The 17,285-nt window shown below is 37.1% G+C and overlaps 1 protein-coding gene across 1 annotated transcript in view; it reads left to right on the top strand.

The window, feature by feature from the left end:
• Nucleotides 1-17,285, top strand: part of SPATA9 (spermatogenesis associated 9) — a 30,502-nt gene that overhangs the window by 11,459 nt on the left and 1,758 nt on the right. The window contains exons 3-4 of the mRNA XM_047774477.1: nt 2,758-2,985; nt 11,952-12,047. Of these exons, the coding sequence (XP_047630433.1) occupies nt 2,758-2,985; nt 11,952-12,047 (324 nt within the window). The remainder of the gene's footprint in view (nt 1-2,757; nt 2,986-11,951; nt 12,048-17,285) is intronic.

Raw genomic sequence — 17,285 nt, 5'->3', positions numbered from 1 at the left:
ATACAAAAATGAAATGGATGAAAGACCTAGATGTAAGGCCAGATACTATGAAACTCCTGGAGGAAAACATAGGTATAACATTCTTTGACATGACTTGAAGCAATATTTTTTTGGATATATCTCCTAAAGCAAAGGAAACAAAAGCAAAAATACAGAAGTTGGACTTGATTAAACTAAAAAGCTTTTGCATAGTAAAGGAAACTGTTGACAAAACAAAAAACCTACTGAAGTGGAGAAGATATTTGCAAATGATTTGACCGATAAAGGGTTACTCTCCATCATATACAAACAGCTTATACCACTGAACATTAAAAAATCCCCAACAACCTGATTTAAAAATTGGCAGAATAACTGAATAGACATTTTTCCAAAGAGGTAATGCAGATGGCAAACAGGTGCATGAAAAGATGCTCAGCATCACTAATGATCAGGGAAATGCAAATCAAAACCACAGTGAGATAACACCTCGCACTTGTCAGAATGACTATGGTCAAAAAGAACACACATAAAAATGTTAAACCAAAACCACTAAGTTGAACGGATGCACCTCAGTGTTCATAGCAGCAGTTTACAATTGCCAAGGTATGGAAGCAACCTAACTGTCCATCAAACAGATGAATAGTTAAAGAAGCTGTGTATATATACAATGGAATGTTACTCAGCCATAAAAAAAAGAAATTTTGCCATTTGCAGCAACATGGATGGACTTGGAGGCCATTATGCTAAGTGAAATAAGTCAGAAAAAGACAAATACTGGATGATATTTATATGTGGAATCTAAAAAAATACCACGAACTAGGGAATGAGATAATAAAGAAGCAGACAAACAGATACAGAGAACAAGCTAGTGGTCACCAGTGGGGAGAGGGAAGGAAGGAGAGGTAACATAGGAGTAAGGGATGAAAAAAAGGATTTGTTATGGGAGTGTATGAAGTCATGAGTGTGAAACTTTTGAAAACTGTAAAGCACTGTAGAATTTTAAAAACCATTCAATTAAAAAAAAAGAAACCTAGACATCTCAAGTTTAATGAATACACTTTTCTGTGTATGGGAAGATGCAGGAGTCTGTGTTCATAGAAATCATTGCTTTGCACCTTAACTAATAAAAAACTTCAAGTAAATTGTACATTATGTATTATGTATATATGCTATATTTTATCATTAAAAAATTTTAAAGTAAGCTGGGAAAATATTTGTAGCGGTTTTGAATAAGACATTGTTTGAACAGTTCAAACCTTGAAGATATTTGAATAAGAATTGTTTACTTTTGAAGGTGCGCTTTAAAAATCAATGTAGGAGTTCCTGTCGTGGCTCAGTGGTTAATGAATTCGACTAGGAACCATGAGGCTGCGGGTTCGATCCCTGGCCTTGCTCAGGGGTTGAGGATCTGGTGTTGCCATGAGCTGTGGTGTAGGTTGCAAACATGGCTCGGATCCCGAGTTGCTGTGGCTCTGGCTCTGGCGTAGGCCGGCAGCAACAGCTCTGATTAGACCCCTAGCCTGGGAACCTCCATATGCTGTGGGAGCAGCCCAAGAAATGGCCAAAAAAACCCCACAAAAAACAAACAAACAAACAAACAAAAAATCAATGTAAAAAATAAATCCAGAGAGAAATGTGAAAAATTTATATCTTTAGGCTAATAACTTAATTCTGGATATTTATCCTAAGAAAAAAATATATATTTGTATAAAGATTTAAGCTCAGGAGTTTCTTGGTGGTTCAGTGGGTTAAGGATATGGCATTGCCACTGCTATGGCTCAGGTTACTGCTATGGTGTGACTTCTATCCCTGACCCAGGAACTTCCAGGTGCCACAGGCACAGCCAAAAAAAAAAAATGATTTAAGTACATGGGTGGGATCAGCGAGTAGTATGGAGGTTAGGAGATAATTATTGGACACTGAGTATCATGCACGATGTAAAGTTATGTGGTACTTGTCTCTGCCTGAAGTAGAAATTTTTTTTTTTGGCTGTAGCATGCAGCAGCTTGATGTGGGGTCCTAGTACCCAGACCAGGGATTGAACTAGGCTACAGCTGTGAAAGCACCTAGTTCTAACTGCGGGGCCACCAGGGAACTCCCACACCTAAGTAGATTTTAATAATGCGCTGGAAACAAATGGGTGGTTGCTGAGAGTAAGGGAGATAGATGGAGGGAGCAATGTGAGTGAAATAGGTGAAGGGGTTAAAAGTAACAAATCTCCAGTTTATAATATAAGTAATTTATATATGATTTTGTAATATGTAATTAACAGGGATGCAATATATAGCATACCAAGAATGTCAATAATATTGTAATAACTGGAGTTCCCATCGTGGCGCAGTGGTTAACGAATCCGACTAGGAACCATGAGGTTGCGGGTTCGGTCCCTGCCCTTGCTCAGTGGGTTAACCATCCGGCGTTGCCGTGAGCTGTGATGTAGGTTGCAGACGGGGCTCGGATCCCGCGTTGCTGTGGCTCTGGCGTAGGCCGGTGGCTATGGCTCCGATTCGACCCTTAGCCTGGGAACCTCCATATGCCGCAGGGGCGGCCCAAGAAATAGCAAAAAGACAAAAAAAAAATTGTAATAACTGTTTGGGGACAGATGATTACTAGACTTATGGTATTCATTTCATACTGTTTGCAAATATCAAATTATATAACACATTTGAAACTAACATAATATTTTACATCAATTATATATTTCAGTTAAAAACTTTTAAAATAAATAATGCACTGAAAAATCATATATCAGTCACTTTTCAAAGGCTTATTTTCCAGAAAAAAGAACCTATGCAAAAAACATCCAAAATCAGAATGGCTGTCGCTTTAGCCAAGATCAACCGAGGAACATTAATTCAAGGATTAAACAGCATATCTAGGTCTTCCAAATCGGTTGCCAAACTTCTGCAGCCTCGGCTTGCTTGCAAACTTTTAGAGTTAAGGGACATATCTCATCGTCTGCTGAAGGACGTTAATACACCAAAGCAACCCCTGTATAACGTGCAGGTAAGTGAGTATTTCATTTGCATGGATCCTTGTTAGGAAGCATTTTGAAACTGCAAGTTTGAAAAACGGAAATGTAGCACATTTGGTTATCCTAGGGGTAAAACAAAAATAGTTGGTTAAGAGAAATGAATAGATGGGCCTTTTTCCAGTGTAGTGTATTCTCTGGTTTAAATAAATCTGAAAAAAGAAGTAATGCAGACCTTTTTCTCCTTTGTTATTTGATTCAACTATATGAAACTCAGTTTCAAATGCTTCAACCTAAATGTGAGCATGCAGATTACCACTTATGTCAAACTTAAATTCTACAGCAAAACTTAAACATGATTGTTTTTTTCCCTTTTTCCCATAACATTGTTATGTTTTCCAGGATAATCTTTGTTTGGCATAATATATTGAGTATATTTAGCTCTAAACTCATTTTGATAGACCTCTTAACCTCTAGGCCTGTTTCCAATTACATGCTATTTGTTGTTTTATTGAGGCCCTGTTATAGTTTGTTGAGCTTTTCAGGACCAGTTTCTTTTTTTCTAAACTTTATGGCACAGAACTTTGGGTTTTTCAGTCTGGGCTTTATTCAGAGCATCCCTTTGTTGAAGGGAGAGTTAAGTCAGAAGGGAGATGTGTTCATTCATGTGGTTGAACAATCCCAGGTTTATTAAGTTTCAGGCACAGCTGGATATAGATACTCAAACAATGCCTTTAGGATCCTTTTTCCTTCTTTCCATCTCCTGGCTTTGCTTCCTCTGTGTTGACTCCATTCCTAGACTGACTTTCCCCTCATGGGCACATGATTTGCAGCTTCAGTTACAGCAGAAAAAAATGAGTCTTTGTCATTCGTCATTTCTGGCCAAGACCTGAAGTTCACTATGAGAAAATGCCTTACTTCCAAACCAGGAAACTAGGGTGTTCTCATTGGCCTAGGACTTGATTACCTGCTTCACTCCTAGAGTAGGGGTCGGAGCCCCATCCATATGACATGACTTGCAAAAACCTGAAAGATTTTTGTTTTTAGAAGATGAGAAAATGGATGATGGATGGCTAAAAGAAACAAAACAGTCATTACATAGGAATATCTCTTTAATCAAAGATTTTGACATTTCCAGAAGTCATCAGATATTCAATTATGAATTGCCTGAAACAGCATTTCTCTAAATCTCTCCAAAGGAATATATATTCTCTAGCTTCTGAAGCTGTTTGCTATTCAGCTGTATCCTTTGATCAGAAGGCCCAAGGAATGTACAGGAATGAAAGACATCCATGGAGAATTTTCTCCCAATACTCATGAAAATTCTGTCACAGAAAAATAATGTCTCTCCCCAGTGGAATCTGTGTTTCCTTCTATCCAATAATGAGAACTAAAAACTACAATATGCTTGCTTTTTGCCTTGACTGACAGTTTACACAGGTAAATTTAGAGCTTTGTGGTGATAACTTATTCTAGGAACCTGAAAAAACCAGGTTGAAGGACTAAGTGACTTGTTCAAAGTCCATGTGCTGACTGTGACTGTCTTTTTTGATGTCAATTAAGAATCAACACCTATAAAATCTCTTCCCCTTTGCTTTTGTTCTAATTATCTTAGGACCCAGCTTTAATTTTTTAAATTCTTATCAATAAATTATATATATATATATGGTAGTTTATCAGAAATCTTTAATTTAAAAAATTCTTATCAATAAATTATTTCTATATATATATGGTAGTTTATCAAATTTTAGCTGTTAATAATATTTTGCCATATTGCCTTTAGATATCTATTTTATAAAAAGAAATATAACCATGCTCAGATCCTTTCCTTTTTTTTTCTCTACCAAAGGTAATCATTATCCTAAAGTTGATAAAAGCATTTACATGCTTACTTCTATATTTTCACTACATTTGTATGCACCTATCATCCTATGCATACTTAAAATTTATATAAATGATTCTGTACTTACCCTTCTGAAGCTTCCTTTTTCACTCAACATTTTTTATCTCTCTATTTAGCTATGGTTCTGTGGTTTATTATTTTAACTTCTTTGTGGTATTTCATTATAAGAAAAAAATAATCCATAGTTTTATCTATTATTGGACAGAGGATGATTTGGTTTTTAATTTTTTTGCATAACAGTGCTTCAGTGAACACTCTTGTAAATGACTCCTTGTCCATAGTATGAGACATTTCTCCAGATATATATCTATAAGAGGGATTGCTGGTCATGAGGGGTGCACATCTTCCATTTTATTAGCTTTTGTCAAAGTGCTTTTCAGAATGGGTACATTTTCTTGGGATTCTCTATGATTCTTAAATCTGAGGATAATTTGTTCAGTTTTGGAAAACTGTTAGCCATTATTTCTTCCAGTATTTCCTCTTTCTCATTTTCTTTAATCTCTTCTGGGATGCCTATAAAATACTTTGGGCCTTCTCATTTTATTTTTTATGTCCATTTACCTTTCTCATATTTTCCTTTTCTTTTTTTGGTCATGCCCCTGGTGTGCAGAAGTTCCGGGGCCAGGGATTAAACCTGAGCCATAGCAATGACAACGCTAGGGCCACCAAGGAACTCTACTTTTCTTTATCTCTTTTTGATACATTGATCCACTTCCAGTTAACCAGTTCTCTCCAGCTGTATCTGGTATGAGCTTTTATTTATTAAATGCATTTTAAATTTCAGACATTATTATTTCTAGACATTCTATTTGGTGTATTCCCCCAAATTTCCAACCTTTTTTTCAAAGTGTCTTTTATAGGTTTATTTTTTTTAAATCTCTAATTATTGTAAACATATTTATGATCTTTTTAAAGATTGCTCTTTGAGATTTTGAGAGTATGCTAAATAATTTTCCTGACTATTGTCATCTACATTGTATCTCCTCATAGTGGATCATTTGTTTTGTTTTTAATTGAAAGTTGTTTTTTTCAGTAGGGATTTTTTAAAAATACTAATACCGGAGTTCCTGTCGTGGCTCAGTGGTTAACGAATCCGACTAGGAACAATGAAGTTGTGGGTTCGATCCCTGGCCTCGATCACTGGGTTAAGGATCTGTCATGGCCGTGAGCTGTGGTGTAGGTCGAAGACACAGCTCGGATGCCGCATTGCTGTGGCTCTGGCAAAGGCCAGAGGCTACAGCTCCAATTAGACCCCTAGCTTGGGAACCTCCATATGCCGCGGGTGATGCCCTGTAAAGACAAAAGACAAAATAAATAAATAAAAATAAAAATAAAAATAGAAATACCTTCTAGCCTTGGTGGTATAACTGTTCCTCTAGAGGGTTTTGCTTGTGCTCCAGAGGTATCTGTCCCTGGTAGAGTCCAGCTTCCTTCCTTTCTTTCTGGACTGGTAGGTGCAATTATTCTAGTTCCCCTTTTACTGAATTTGGAGTCTGCAAAGGCCTGATCCTCACCTCTTGTACGTCCAGGTCTCATATCCAGTCTCTTTATTAGAATTCAAGCCCCCAGCCATTATTTCAGGGTCCAGTAACCTCCCCAGAGTTCCTGGGACATCAGTTCACACACTTACTGCTTGGCTTATAGTTCCCACTTTGTTCCTGATATGGGGTGTGTGTGGATTCTTTCCTTCCTTCCTTCTTTTCATGTTTTATAAATCCAATTTTATATTAAATTTTCGGGGGTTGATTTTATATGGAATTTCTAGTTTTTTGTTTTTGTTTTTTTTGTTGTTGTTGTGAAAGGTTCTTCACTAGCTCATTTTGCCATGTTGCTGGAACCAGATGTCCTTCAACTTTACTTCTTAATATACTTTTACAAATTATAAGATGGTTAAATTTCTTTGGGGAAATGAGGTGTAATTCTACTTTTTCATTTACTTAGTAAATATTTACTGAAAATTTGACTTGTTAAAATAATGAGTTTAGGTGCTAGGGAGTCATAGGTGTCCTGTGGACTGTAAGGTTGATAGGCAAATAAGCCTCGTCAGCAGAGCATAGTGATTAAAGTGTGCAAGGTATACTATGGAAGCATCAACAAGGAGCATATAATTCCTAAGAGTTGGCAGTGTAGGCTTTCTAGAATCTGATACTGGATCTGAGACTTGACGGAAAGGAAAATTAGCCAGGTAAAGAAGTAGGAGAATCATTCCAGGAACAGAACAGTATATATTAAGACGCTGAGGTAAGAGAGCATGAGTTGTTTAGGAAATGTAAGCAGTTTCATATGGTTGAAGTGAGATAAGTGGAAATAGTCCCAGGTCAGAGCCTCTGGCGTCCTTGAGGGTTAGGAGTAAGGAAGAAGCTTCTCTTGGTTAGTATGTGAGAGGAACCTAAGTTGTAGCAAGGAAGAAAACAACACCTCAAGTCTTAAAGTCTCAGGACAGAAATATAAGTATGAATAGTGAAGACAGTGGCCTGGAGAATCAAAGAAACAACAGAGTAATGGATGAGGTGTGATGGACATCAGTGGATTGGTCTGTGAATGGAATGTATCTCTGATACCAGAGCGTGCTGAGAGGTAAGTGGCTTAGCACAGAGTTCACCTTACCCAGAGTGGATTCCAGCATGAATTCCTTTAAGACTTGTCAGGCTGCCTGTGCCAGGATGGAATTTTGTGATGTGGAGTGAAATCTGCAATTACTGTGTCAGGGGATATGCTTTGTGGATGCATGGAGAGCATTGCTTCATGTAGGAAAGTAAGCAGCCTAGTTAACCTATAGAAGGTAATGTGTTGGAGATCTTGTGTTCTATCTTAATCACTGATCTGAGGATAGTGAATGATGGAAAGGTGTGTTTCTATCTAGAACACCTTAAGTGGTTGTACTCAGACTCTGCTGGATATCATGTAGCTGGTGATGCCAGTCAGGCAGATTATTTCCCTCAAGGACTTGGATATAGGGGCATTATCATTAGGACACTACCTATAAGTAGATAGTGTTTCAGCTCTTTGATGTGGTCTGGGATGATGTATACAGTTTTGGTTTCCTCAAGATAATTAGAGAATGGATGCTGCCATAGGAGCTCCCTTGACAAACTAAATAGGCTGTTTTGGTTGCATGCTCAGCTGTACAACATGTCCTGTATATTTTAGCATATTTAATGATATTGTGCCGGATATGAACTGCCCAGAGCCTCAACCAATACAAGTAGCCTGAAGAGATTCCAGTGGCTTGTGACATGAGCACAGGCAGTTGGGGTCAGGCCTGTTTAACTGTCTATCTTGTTAAAAGAGATTTTGTTTGTGCCTGGCTATATGGGTGCCAAAACAGGTCGCTCCTTAAACCCTTCCCTATTCTGCAGAGCTGAGATTATTGTGATATACCCGCTCATTCTATAAGTGGCCTTAGGAAGGGAACACTGAAACTTTCCTGGTGGTTGTCAGTATCCCCAGCACTAGTACTTACAGAATGCTGCATCTGCTTAGCCTCATGAGCTGCCTGGCTTAGTGAAGCTTGCAGTTGTTCTGGGCTGCAGTGACCTAGATAATCCACTTGAATGCTGACCTCAGCCAAGACACGTCAGCTCCCAGACATAGTTGTTGACTTTGGCAGGCCACACAGGGCCACAGGACCCGGAGCTCTTCCTGTGATAGACTCTTCCTTATAATGGCATTAGAGATATCTGTTTCTACTTTGTGCAGACACTCTGGATGGCATAGGAAAGAGACAGCTAGGAAGAGAAAAGTCTTAGCTTTAAAACTGCCTGTGCCTTAAATGGATCCCAGTGAACTTGTGTTCTCCTGTTTCGGGATGAAGGCCGGAGGCTTATCTAAGTAAAGTTTCTTCCTCAACCCCTAGCGCTCCAAGGTAGACTCCAGTGTGGGGTTTAAACTGTAAACCTCACAAATATCAGGAAATTCTGTAGCCCTTGATGGGGCTGCCATCAATGGTATAATTCAAGATCTGGGAAAAAAGGAAAATTCCTAGAAAGTAGAACCCTGCGAATCTTGAAGACATACTTTTGCAGGTTGGCCAAGAGGTTTGGACATTCGAACTTTTATAAGACAACCTAATTAAGAACTTATTCGAGAGCAGTATTCCCCAGGATGTTAATAGTGGGATAAATAAAGTCATAAAGCCTTCTTTACTCTGGACTGCTAGGAGTCTTTCATGAGTATTGTGGCTTGCTAGGCGAGACATGATCATGTAGTTCTCCCAGACTTATAGGATACACTTTTTTTGTTTTTCCTGGATCTATAAAAGCAGTCAGTGCTTCTTCCAACACTTATTTGTGAATCGCAGAGTGTCTCCTATAAATCCTTTGATGTCCCTCATCAGGATGGTTTTGGACAACATAAACTAAGTTGGACCTGGTAATTCTCCAGCCTTCAGGTTATCTGTAGGTGGATCTCTATTTTTTTAAACAGCCTATGGTTTGCTTTTTTTGTGATTTATTTCATTGTTAGTGAAACGAAGATGACTATAGATAGTTCTTTTATGAGACAAGGCAGTCAAAATTATGTGGGGGAAGTGGAACATAACATTATTTGGGAGAAACTTAAAAGATTGAAATGCTTTTACTGTTGAAATACCCACATAACCTTATTTGTTAATATTACCAACTACAAAAAAGGAATATATGGGTATACTATTGATATCAAAATACTTTTAACTTGAAAATGCAAATAATGTAAAATTCTTGTAACAACAGCTTAAGATTAAATTTGTGAAATAGGCCAAAACAATCTAGACAAAGCTTCCCATTTACCAAATTTACCTCACTTTTTAACATATACAGTTCCTGTAGCAAGCCAAGAATGAAACACTGTGGTTTATAATATGAAAAACATGTATTACAAGTGAGTCATAAAATGGAAAAATGGCTACTTAGCCAGTAGTAGCCACATAAATTTTGGAGCAAATGTATTTTCTTCAGGGGTGGTTTTCTTTACAGGAATAGCAAGTATTTTTTAAAAGCATTAAAATGGTATAAAAGTAACCCTTAGGTAATATACAGATTCATCATTCAGAAGCATAACATATCAAATACATATCTGTTTTGAAACTAATCAATTTAATTACTTTTAGGTGAAGGACAAAAATCTAAAAAAGATGTAGTAAAACAGAAAGAGTAATTTCTCCTGCTTGCATATACCAATTTTTTTTTTATTGTATATGGCTTACCGTTTATCAAATACTGACCTCCCACTTATGTTCATGTATTCAGCAACTCATGAATCTTTGACTTTGCTGGGAGATTTTGTTGGAGTGTATCTGCTTTCCTTTTGAAAGCCTGCTCCCCACTTGTATGTTTGTCTCCTTATAGCCTGTTAGCGGGATTCAAAGGCATGCTGTCCTTTCGATTCTTTCAACAAGAGGAAAAGAACAGCAGCTGCTTCATTTCCTGGAAACTCTTTCCAGAGGCCAGGAACTCTGGGAACATTTCCAGGCTGACTTATGGAGAGAGTGGGCTAAAACTGCCCCTACCTGTACCTTTGTATATGGCCTGAAAGGTGGGGAATAAGAAGGGAAACTCCCCTCCCCGCCCCTCTTCCTCACCCCACCATCTCTTAGCCACCAGGCTAGATAGTATTCTTGGCTTCAACATTCTGGAAATCACTTAAAAGTGAAGAAGGGAAATTTGGATGGGCAATTTTGTTCTTCATTCAGTAGTGACAGCAGTAAGCAAAAACTCAGTATGCTACAGCAACAAGCACTTAGAACAAATCTTGGTACACAGTGCCACATAAATGCCTGCTCAATAAAATATTATCACACATTCTTCAGAAACACTCTTTAAAATGCTGTAGCATACCACTGGGTGGATATAGCATAATTTGCTTAGCCATTCCGCTATCACTATTTCAGTTTTTCAATGTTATGAGTAGCTTTTAATGAACACATACATTCTGGTTTTTTTCTAATTGGTGTGCATTTACATGATTTTGTTAGCTACAGCTGGAACCTTTTGGGAGTTACTGAAACCTCTGAGTGGATTGGCCCTTGAGGGGAGCATGGCTAACTGCCACTTCACTGCTAAATGGGAAGGGAATTTTTTTCCTAATGTCCTCATTTCGTATCCTTATAGCTCAAAGCAACAGAGGTAGCCTATAAGAGTATGGTTCCCTTCATCTGAATAGGTTATAGTGTTTCCTTAAACATAGATATGAATATATATTTGATAATATACAAGAATATATATTACAGTATCCCTTTAAGCTGAATATATTATACTGTTATGTTGAGATAGGGACACCTTCTAAAAGCTAGAAACATCTGAGAGACAGTCTGTATTGGTGTAAACCTCTACATTTCTAAATGCATGCTGGATATGAGCACAGAGCATTTCCTGAATGCTTATGATCATCTGAGATTAATGCTGGCCTTCAGCAGTCTCATGATTAACATTTCCAAGCAGATCATTAATCTGCAGGAAATGCTCAGTATTTTGATTGCTGTTTGCTCAGTTGAAGAGGTGAATAATTTAGTAAAGGATGCCTGCATGGATTTGAACAAAGAGATTGTTTTTCTAGTATATGCAGTAGCACCCTCTAGTGAGCACACCTGGTAAATGTAAAAAATTAAAGCGATTTAGATTTTGGAAACGCAAGATTTTTTATAGATTTGTCATAGGTTTTGATTAGCAAAAGGAAGTATTTTTTTGTAAAGGAGAAAAGCAATATATTTTTCAGAACGTGTAAAAACTCTGGTCTAAAGTAGGTGAGTTTAGGAATTCCCGTCATGGCTCAGTGGTTAACAAATCCAACTAGGAACCATGAGGTTGCGGGTTTGATCCCTGGCCTTGCTCAGTGGGTTAAGGGTCTGGTGTTGCTGTGAGCTGTGGTATGGGTCGCAGACACAGCTGGGATCCCGAGTTGCTGTGGCTCTGATGTAGGCCTGTGGCTACAGCTCCGATTAGAACCCTAGCCTGGGAACCTCCATATGCCGCAGGAGCGGCCCTAGAAAAGGCAAAAAGACAAAAAAAAAAAAAGTAGATGAGTTTATAAATATTTGAATTCTCATTTTACAATAACATCATAAAATTTAACACAACATTGAAACTTTTTTGTTTTAATAAGAAAACTCTTTTGATTTTTCAGGTCCGGAAGGGATCTTTGTTTGAAATCATTTCTTTCCCAGCAAAGACTGCTTTAACTAGCATAATGTATGCTTCATATGCAGCACTAATTTATTTGGTAAGTTAAGAAAATTATTAGAATCTAGAAATAAATATACTTGTTTTATGTAATGTTAAAGATGTACTGGATAGTCCATTCATAAACCAAGCTACTTTTCTTAGGAACCAAGTCAGTCCACCAAAAACTAAGTTGCTTAAAGTACTAAAATTATTTTATTTTTATGAAATTTATTACCATTTAGTCAAAATATTTTGGTTTTGCTTTCATTTAGCTACAGTTGTTTTGTTTCAGCTATTGTGCCATGGTTGGTTGAAGTTTAGTTTTAGTATTTGGTATTTCGTCTTTAAATTACAAGCTCTATAATTCAAAAAATGTTCATTAAAAAGCATGACAAAAATATAAAGGATTTTATGAATTATAAAGTTATTTTCTCTTAATACATTGCCATTTATACTTACCTTTAGTTTTTTATAAAATATATAACAAAGAAAAGTACATAGTTTGATGAATTATCACAAAATCTGTTAATCTATGTGTATCACATGGGTCAAGAAACAAAGCATTATACCATCATTCTAGAAGGCCCTTTCTTGCCCCCATCACAATCACTAACTTCTTCTGTAAAGGCAACCACTATTTTGACTTCTAATACCATAGTTTTGTTTGAGTTGCATATAAATGAAATTATATCCTATATATCTTTTATATTTGTCTTGTTGTGCTCAGTATTATCATTGTGAGATTCATTCACTTGTTGCCTGTAGCAGTAGTTTGCTGTGTAGTGTTCCATCGATTGAAGATGTAGTTATTTATCTGTTCATTGTTGAATATTTAGAGTATTTACAATTTTGGCTATCTTGAATAAAGTTGCTGTATTTTGTACATATGTTCTGATGAAATTGTTGGGCTGTAGAATTTGCATGTGTTCATCTCTAGTAGACATTGCCAAAGTTTTCCAAAATGGTTTTAATAATTCATCCTAGCAGATTATGAGTCCTAGTTGCTCTGTATCGTCATTGACACTTGGTATTGTCAATCTTTTCCAATATAGCCATTCTTGAGAATGTGTATCACTATCATATTTTGGTTTTAATTTGCATTTCCTGGACTGTTAATGATATTAAGTGCTTTTTTATACATTAATTGGACATTTGGGTATTCTCTTTTGTGAAATTGTTAGTCTTTTCATTTTCCTATTCGGAGTTATCCATCTTTTTATTATTGATCTAAACTTTTAACTGTGTTGCTGGAACACGCCCTTTCTTGATTGCATGTGGGAAGATTTCTTCTATTCTGTGCCTTGCCTTTTTACTTTTAGCAGTGTCTTTTTAAAACAGAAGTTCTTAATTTTAATGTAGTCCAGTTTATTAACCTTCTTTATGTTATGGGCTTTTTATGTCTTTATTAGGGAATCTTGACCTACATCCTAGGTCGTGAAACTATTCCCTCCGATATATCCTGGACCTTTGTTATTTTAACTTTCACTTTTAGATTATATTACCTCTGGAATTGGTATGAGATAAAGGTCAAACTTTTCCTCCATAGGTATCTAGTTCGGAGTTCCCATTGTGTCTCAGTGGAAACAAATCTGACTAACATCCATGAGGATGTAGGTTCAGTCCCCGGCCTTGCTCAGAGGGTTAAGGATCCGGCATTGCCATGATCTGTGGTGTAGGTTGGAGATGCGGCTTGGATATGACATTGCTGTGGCTCTGGCATAGGCCAGCGGCTACAGCTCTGATTTGATCCCTAGCCTGGGAACCTCCATAGGCTGCAGGTGCGGCTCTAAAAAACAACAACGATAATAAAAAACTAAAAAAAAAAAAAAAAAATTCCCAGATATTCAATTGAGGCACCTGAAAGTCTGTCTACCACAAGTAAGGTCATCCTACTCCTTTAGTAAGGGCTATCTAGATGTCCCAACAAATCTGGAAACCAAGCCTCAGTAGGTTCAAGATTAATCACTTGCAAATAAATGTCCTATCAAACTCAACAAACTCAGCATTTCCTTTGAGGAAGAAAACATGAATTAAAACTTTGAAAAATGGTGCAGCTACAATGTCCTACATACAATGAGATATTATTTGACATATGAAGAAACAGAAAAAAAATGCATTAGCAATTAGAAAAAAAAAAAAAGCCATAGGTATCCAGTTCATCCAACTCAATTTATTGGGGGAAAAACCCTTTTCCTATTGCCCCAGAACATCTCTTTTGTTATAAATCAAATGTCCTTATACATGTAGGTCTTTTATATTCTTTTTGTTTTAGTCAGCTGATCTGTTTGTCTATTATTGCACTAATTCAACACTGTATTATTTATAGGAGCCTTACAGTAAGTCTTGATAACTGGCAGAGTAAGTCCTCCTAATTCATGAATATGGTATATTCCTCTATTTAGGTCTTTAATTTCTCTTAATAATTCTTAGGGGTTTTTTTTGTTAGAGGTCTTGTACATATTTGTTAATATTTTTATATTGAAACACAATATTAAAGATTAAAATTTCCCCATAATCCCTAGATTCAGTGCAGTCTCAATTAAAGTCTGAGCAGCTGTGTATGTGTGTGTTGACTAGTTTATGCTAAAATTGATAGGGAAATGCAGGGGTTTGAGAATAGCCAAGATACCCTTGGAAAAAAGCAAAGTAAAATAATTTATTTTCAAACATATCTGCAGTTTTAAAAAACTGAATTTATTAAATACTTTGCAATCATTTAAATTTGGGAAATGCTTAGTATCTTAAATGTGAATCTCATACAAAATTGATGCAAATACACTGCAAAAATGGGGGGGATGATGTGATTGTGGTGAAATTAAAATAAAAGTAAAACCAAAACTACTCTAATTTTTCAAAGGTTTTTTTGAAATCATCCTACATAATCTGTCATGCTGTGTATTTTCTAAGTAGGTAATAGAAACAATTTTTTAGTGACCTCTAATAATTTGTCATATATACATCCAGGCCTAAGAGCGGTTAGGGCTGGAATTATGGTTTTGAAAACAAATAACATATATGTTGGAAGTTAATGCTCTATGAGTGGAACCATGCCAAGTGAAAAGAGTAGAATGTCAACAGAAATGTGAAGAACAACTTACATTTCAGGTGAGCTAAGAAGAAATCCATGAAGGAGGCAAAGCACTAATAATTAGAAAAGAAGGAAGAATGTCAGGAGAAACTCTGTCAAGGAAATAGAGACTCAGGAAATTGTGAGTGGTTGAGTAGAATATAAGCAGAAAAAGTCAAGTAAAATGACGATCTGAACAGTGTCCATTAGATCTAGTAGTAAAGATGTTAGAATTAACCAAACTGAGACCTCCTTCAGTGGTGTGATGGGATAAGGAAGTTAGAAATAATCAGGAAGCGTGAAGAGGAGATGATAAAATAGAAATCATGAATGTAGACCTTGGTTTGATCAAGAAAAGAGGAAGTATGTACCAGTCAAAAGGAAGCAGGGCCATAGGGACTTTTAATTTTTAAATGTTAGGGTAGAAGATACTTCAGCAGGTCTGGAGTTCCCGTTGTGGCTTAGTACTTAACGAATCTGACTAGGAACCATGAGGTTCGATCCCTAGCTTTGCTCGGTGGGTTAAGGATCCAGCATTGCCGTGAGCTGTGGTGTAGGTCCCAGATGCAGTTCGGATCCCGTGTTGCTGTGGCTCTGGGGTAGGCCAGCGGCAGCAACAGCTCTGATTAGACCCCTAGCCTGGGAACCTCCATGTGCCACAGGAGTGCCCCTAGAAAACACAAAAAGACCAAAAAAAAAAAAAAAAAAAAGATACTTCAGCATGTTATAAGGTGCAGAGTAGGAGCCAATCAAGAATGAGGTTGACAAGGTAGGGAATAATTGATAGTGAAAATGGTAGGATATAGGTTAAAAGCAAAGATAGAGAATTATTGACCATCATCATGACTCTTCATTTTCTGAGACTGGGACAGAATTGGTTAGGATGGGCACAGATAAAATATTCTACATGAGGGAAGAAGAAATGTATTAAATAGGATAGGTATTCCCAACCTTTTTTTCCACAGCATGGCATACATAGAAAATGATCATATTTGGGATGGCTAAAGCTGTTTGCAGCTGAAAGTGATGGACTTCAAGGTTTATAGCTCTAGGTTTGGGTATACTCAATTACAAATACAAAAACTATCAGATAGTATCTTAATCAATTCAGACATCTAAATATCTCACTTAATTAGAAGTCTGGAGTCAGGCAGTTCCCAGATTTGTATACAGTGTCAATGAACCCTTTTCACCTTTCTCTAATGTTATCCTGTTTGTTGTTTTTGGTTCTTGGGTTTGTTACCTCATGCTCAAGCCTTACATCTATATCAGCATTCAAAGCAAGAAGGAGATAGTAGAGGCAAAAGACAAAGTCTTTCTTTTACATAAGGAGGAAAAACTTTTCCAAAAATCTATACTGTCCTCCTCACCCCCCACAGATATATTTTAGTTTGCTGGCCAGAGCAGTGTCACCTGGTCAATCTGGTGTTCCCCATTCTATGGTGGGACGCAGGCAAAAAAAGAGGAGGCAGGAGGTCAAGAGAAAAGTGAGGCTGTTCAAGCCAAGGCCCTCAATCCTTTCTCTGTTACCCTCTTTAGGAAAAGTTTCTAAGGATTTATAGCCTATTATATCACCTTGGAGGCTCTCTTTGGTAAAATAAGCCAGTTTAGGCGTTTACGTATTTTACAGATTGAATTCTTATTCTTTTTTTTTTAAATAGCTGTCTCCACAGCATATGAAAGTTACTGGGCCAAGGATTGAATCTGAGTCGCAGGTGTGCCCTGTGCCCCAGCTGTGGCAACACAGGAGCTTTTAACCCCCTGCACTGGGCCGGGAATCAAACCCATACTTCCATAGTGACCTGAACCGCTGCAGTGGGATTCTTAACCCAATGTGCCAAGGTGGGAACTCCTAGATTTCATTATTCTTATTGTTTGCCTTAAATACTTGGCATTATCATCTTCATCAGTAAACTTACAGAATAGGTTTAATGGATATAGCTCTTAGTGGTTCTGTTTTTGAGGTTATTTTTCTGTTTTGTTTTGACACTCCGAAAGTACTGAATGACTTTTTTTTTTAGGTTTTTATTTTCTATTACAGTTAATTTACATTGTTCTGTCAATTTCTGCTATACAGCAAAGTGGCCCAGTCATAGTTACATCTATATATATTCTTTTTCTCATTATTGTCCTCCATCATGTTCTATCACAAATGACTAGATATAGTTCCCTGTGCTATACAACAGGATCTCATTGCTCTATTCCAAATGCAAGTTTGCATCTAGTAAC

Source organism: Phacochoerus africanus, chromosome 4 (genome assembly GCF_016906955.1).
Source record: "Phacochoerus africanus isolate WHEZ1 chromosome 4, ROS_Pafr_v1, whole genome shotgun sequence".
Taxonomy (NCBI): domain Eukaryota; kingdom Metazoa; phylum Chordata; class Mammalia; order Artiodactyla; family Suidae; genus Phacochoerus; species Phacochoerus africanus.
This window is presented reverse-complemented; position numbering and strand designations above follow the sequence as displayed.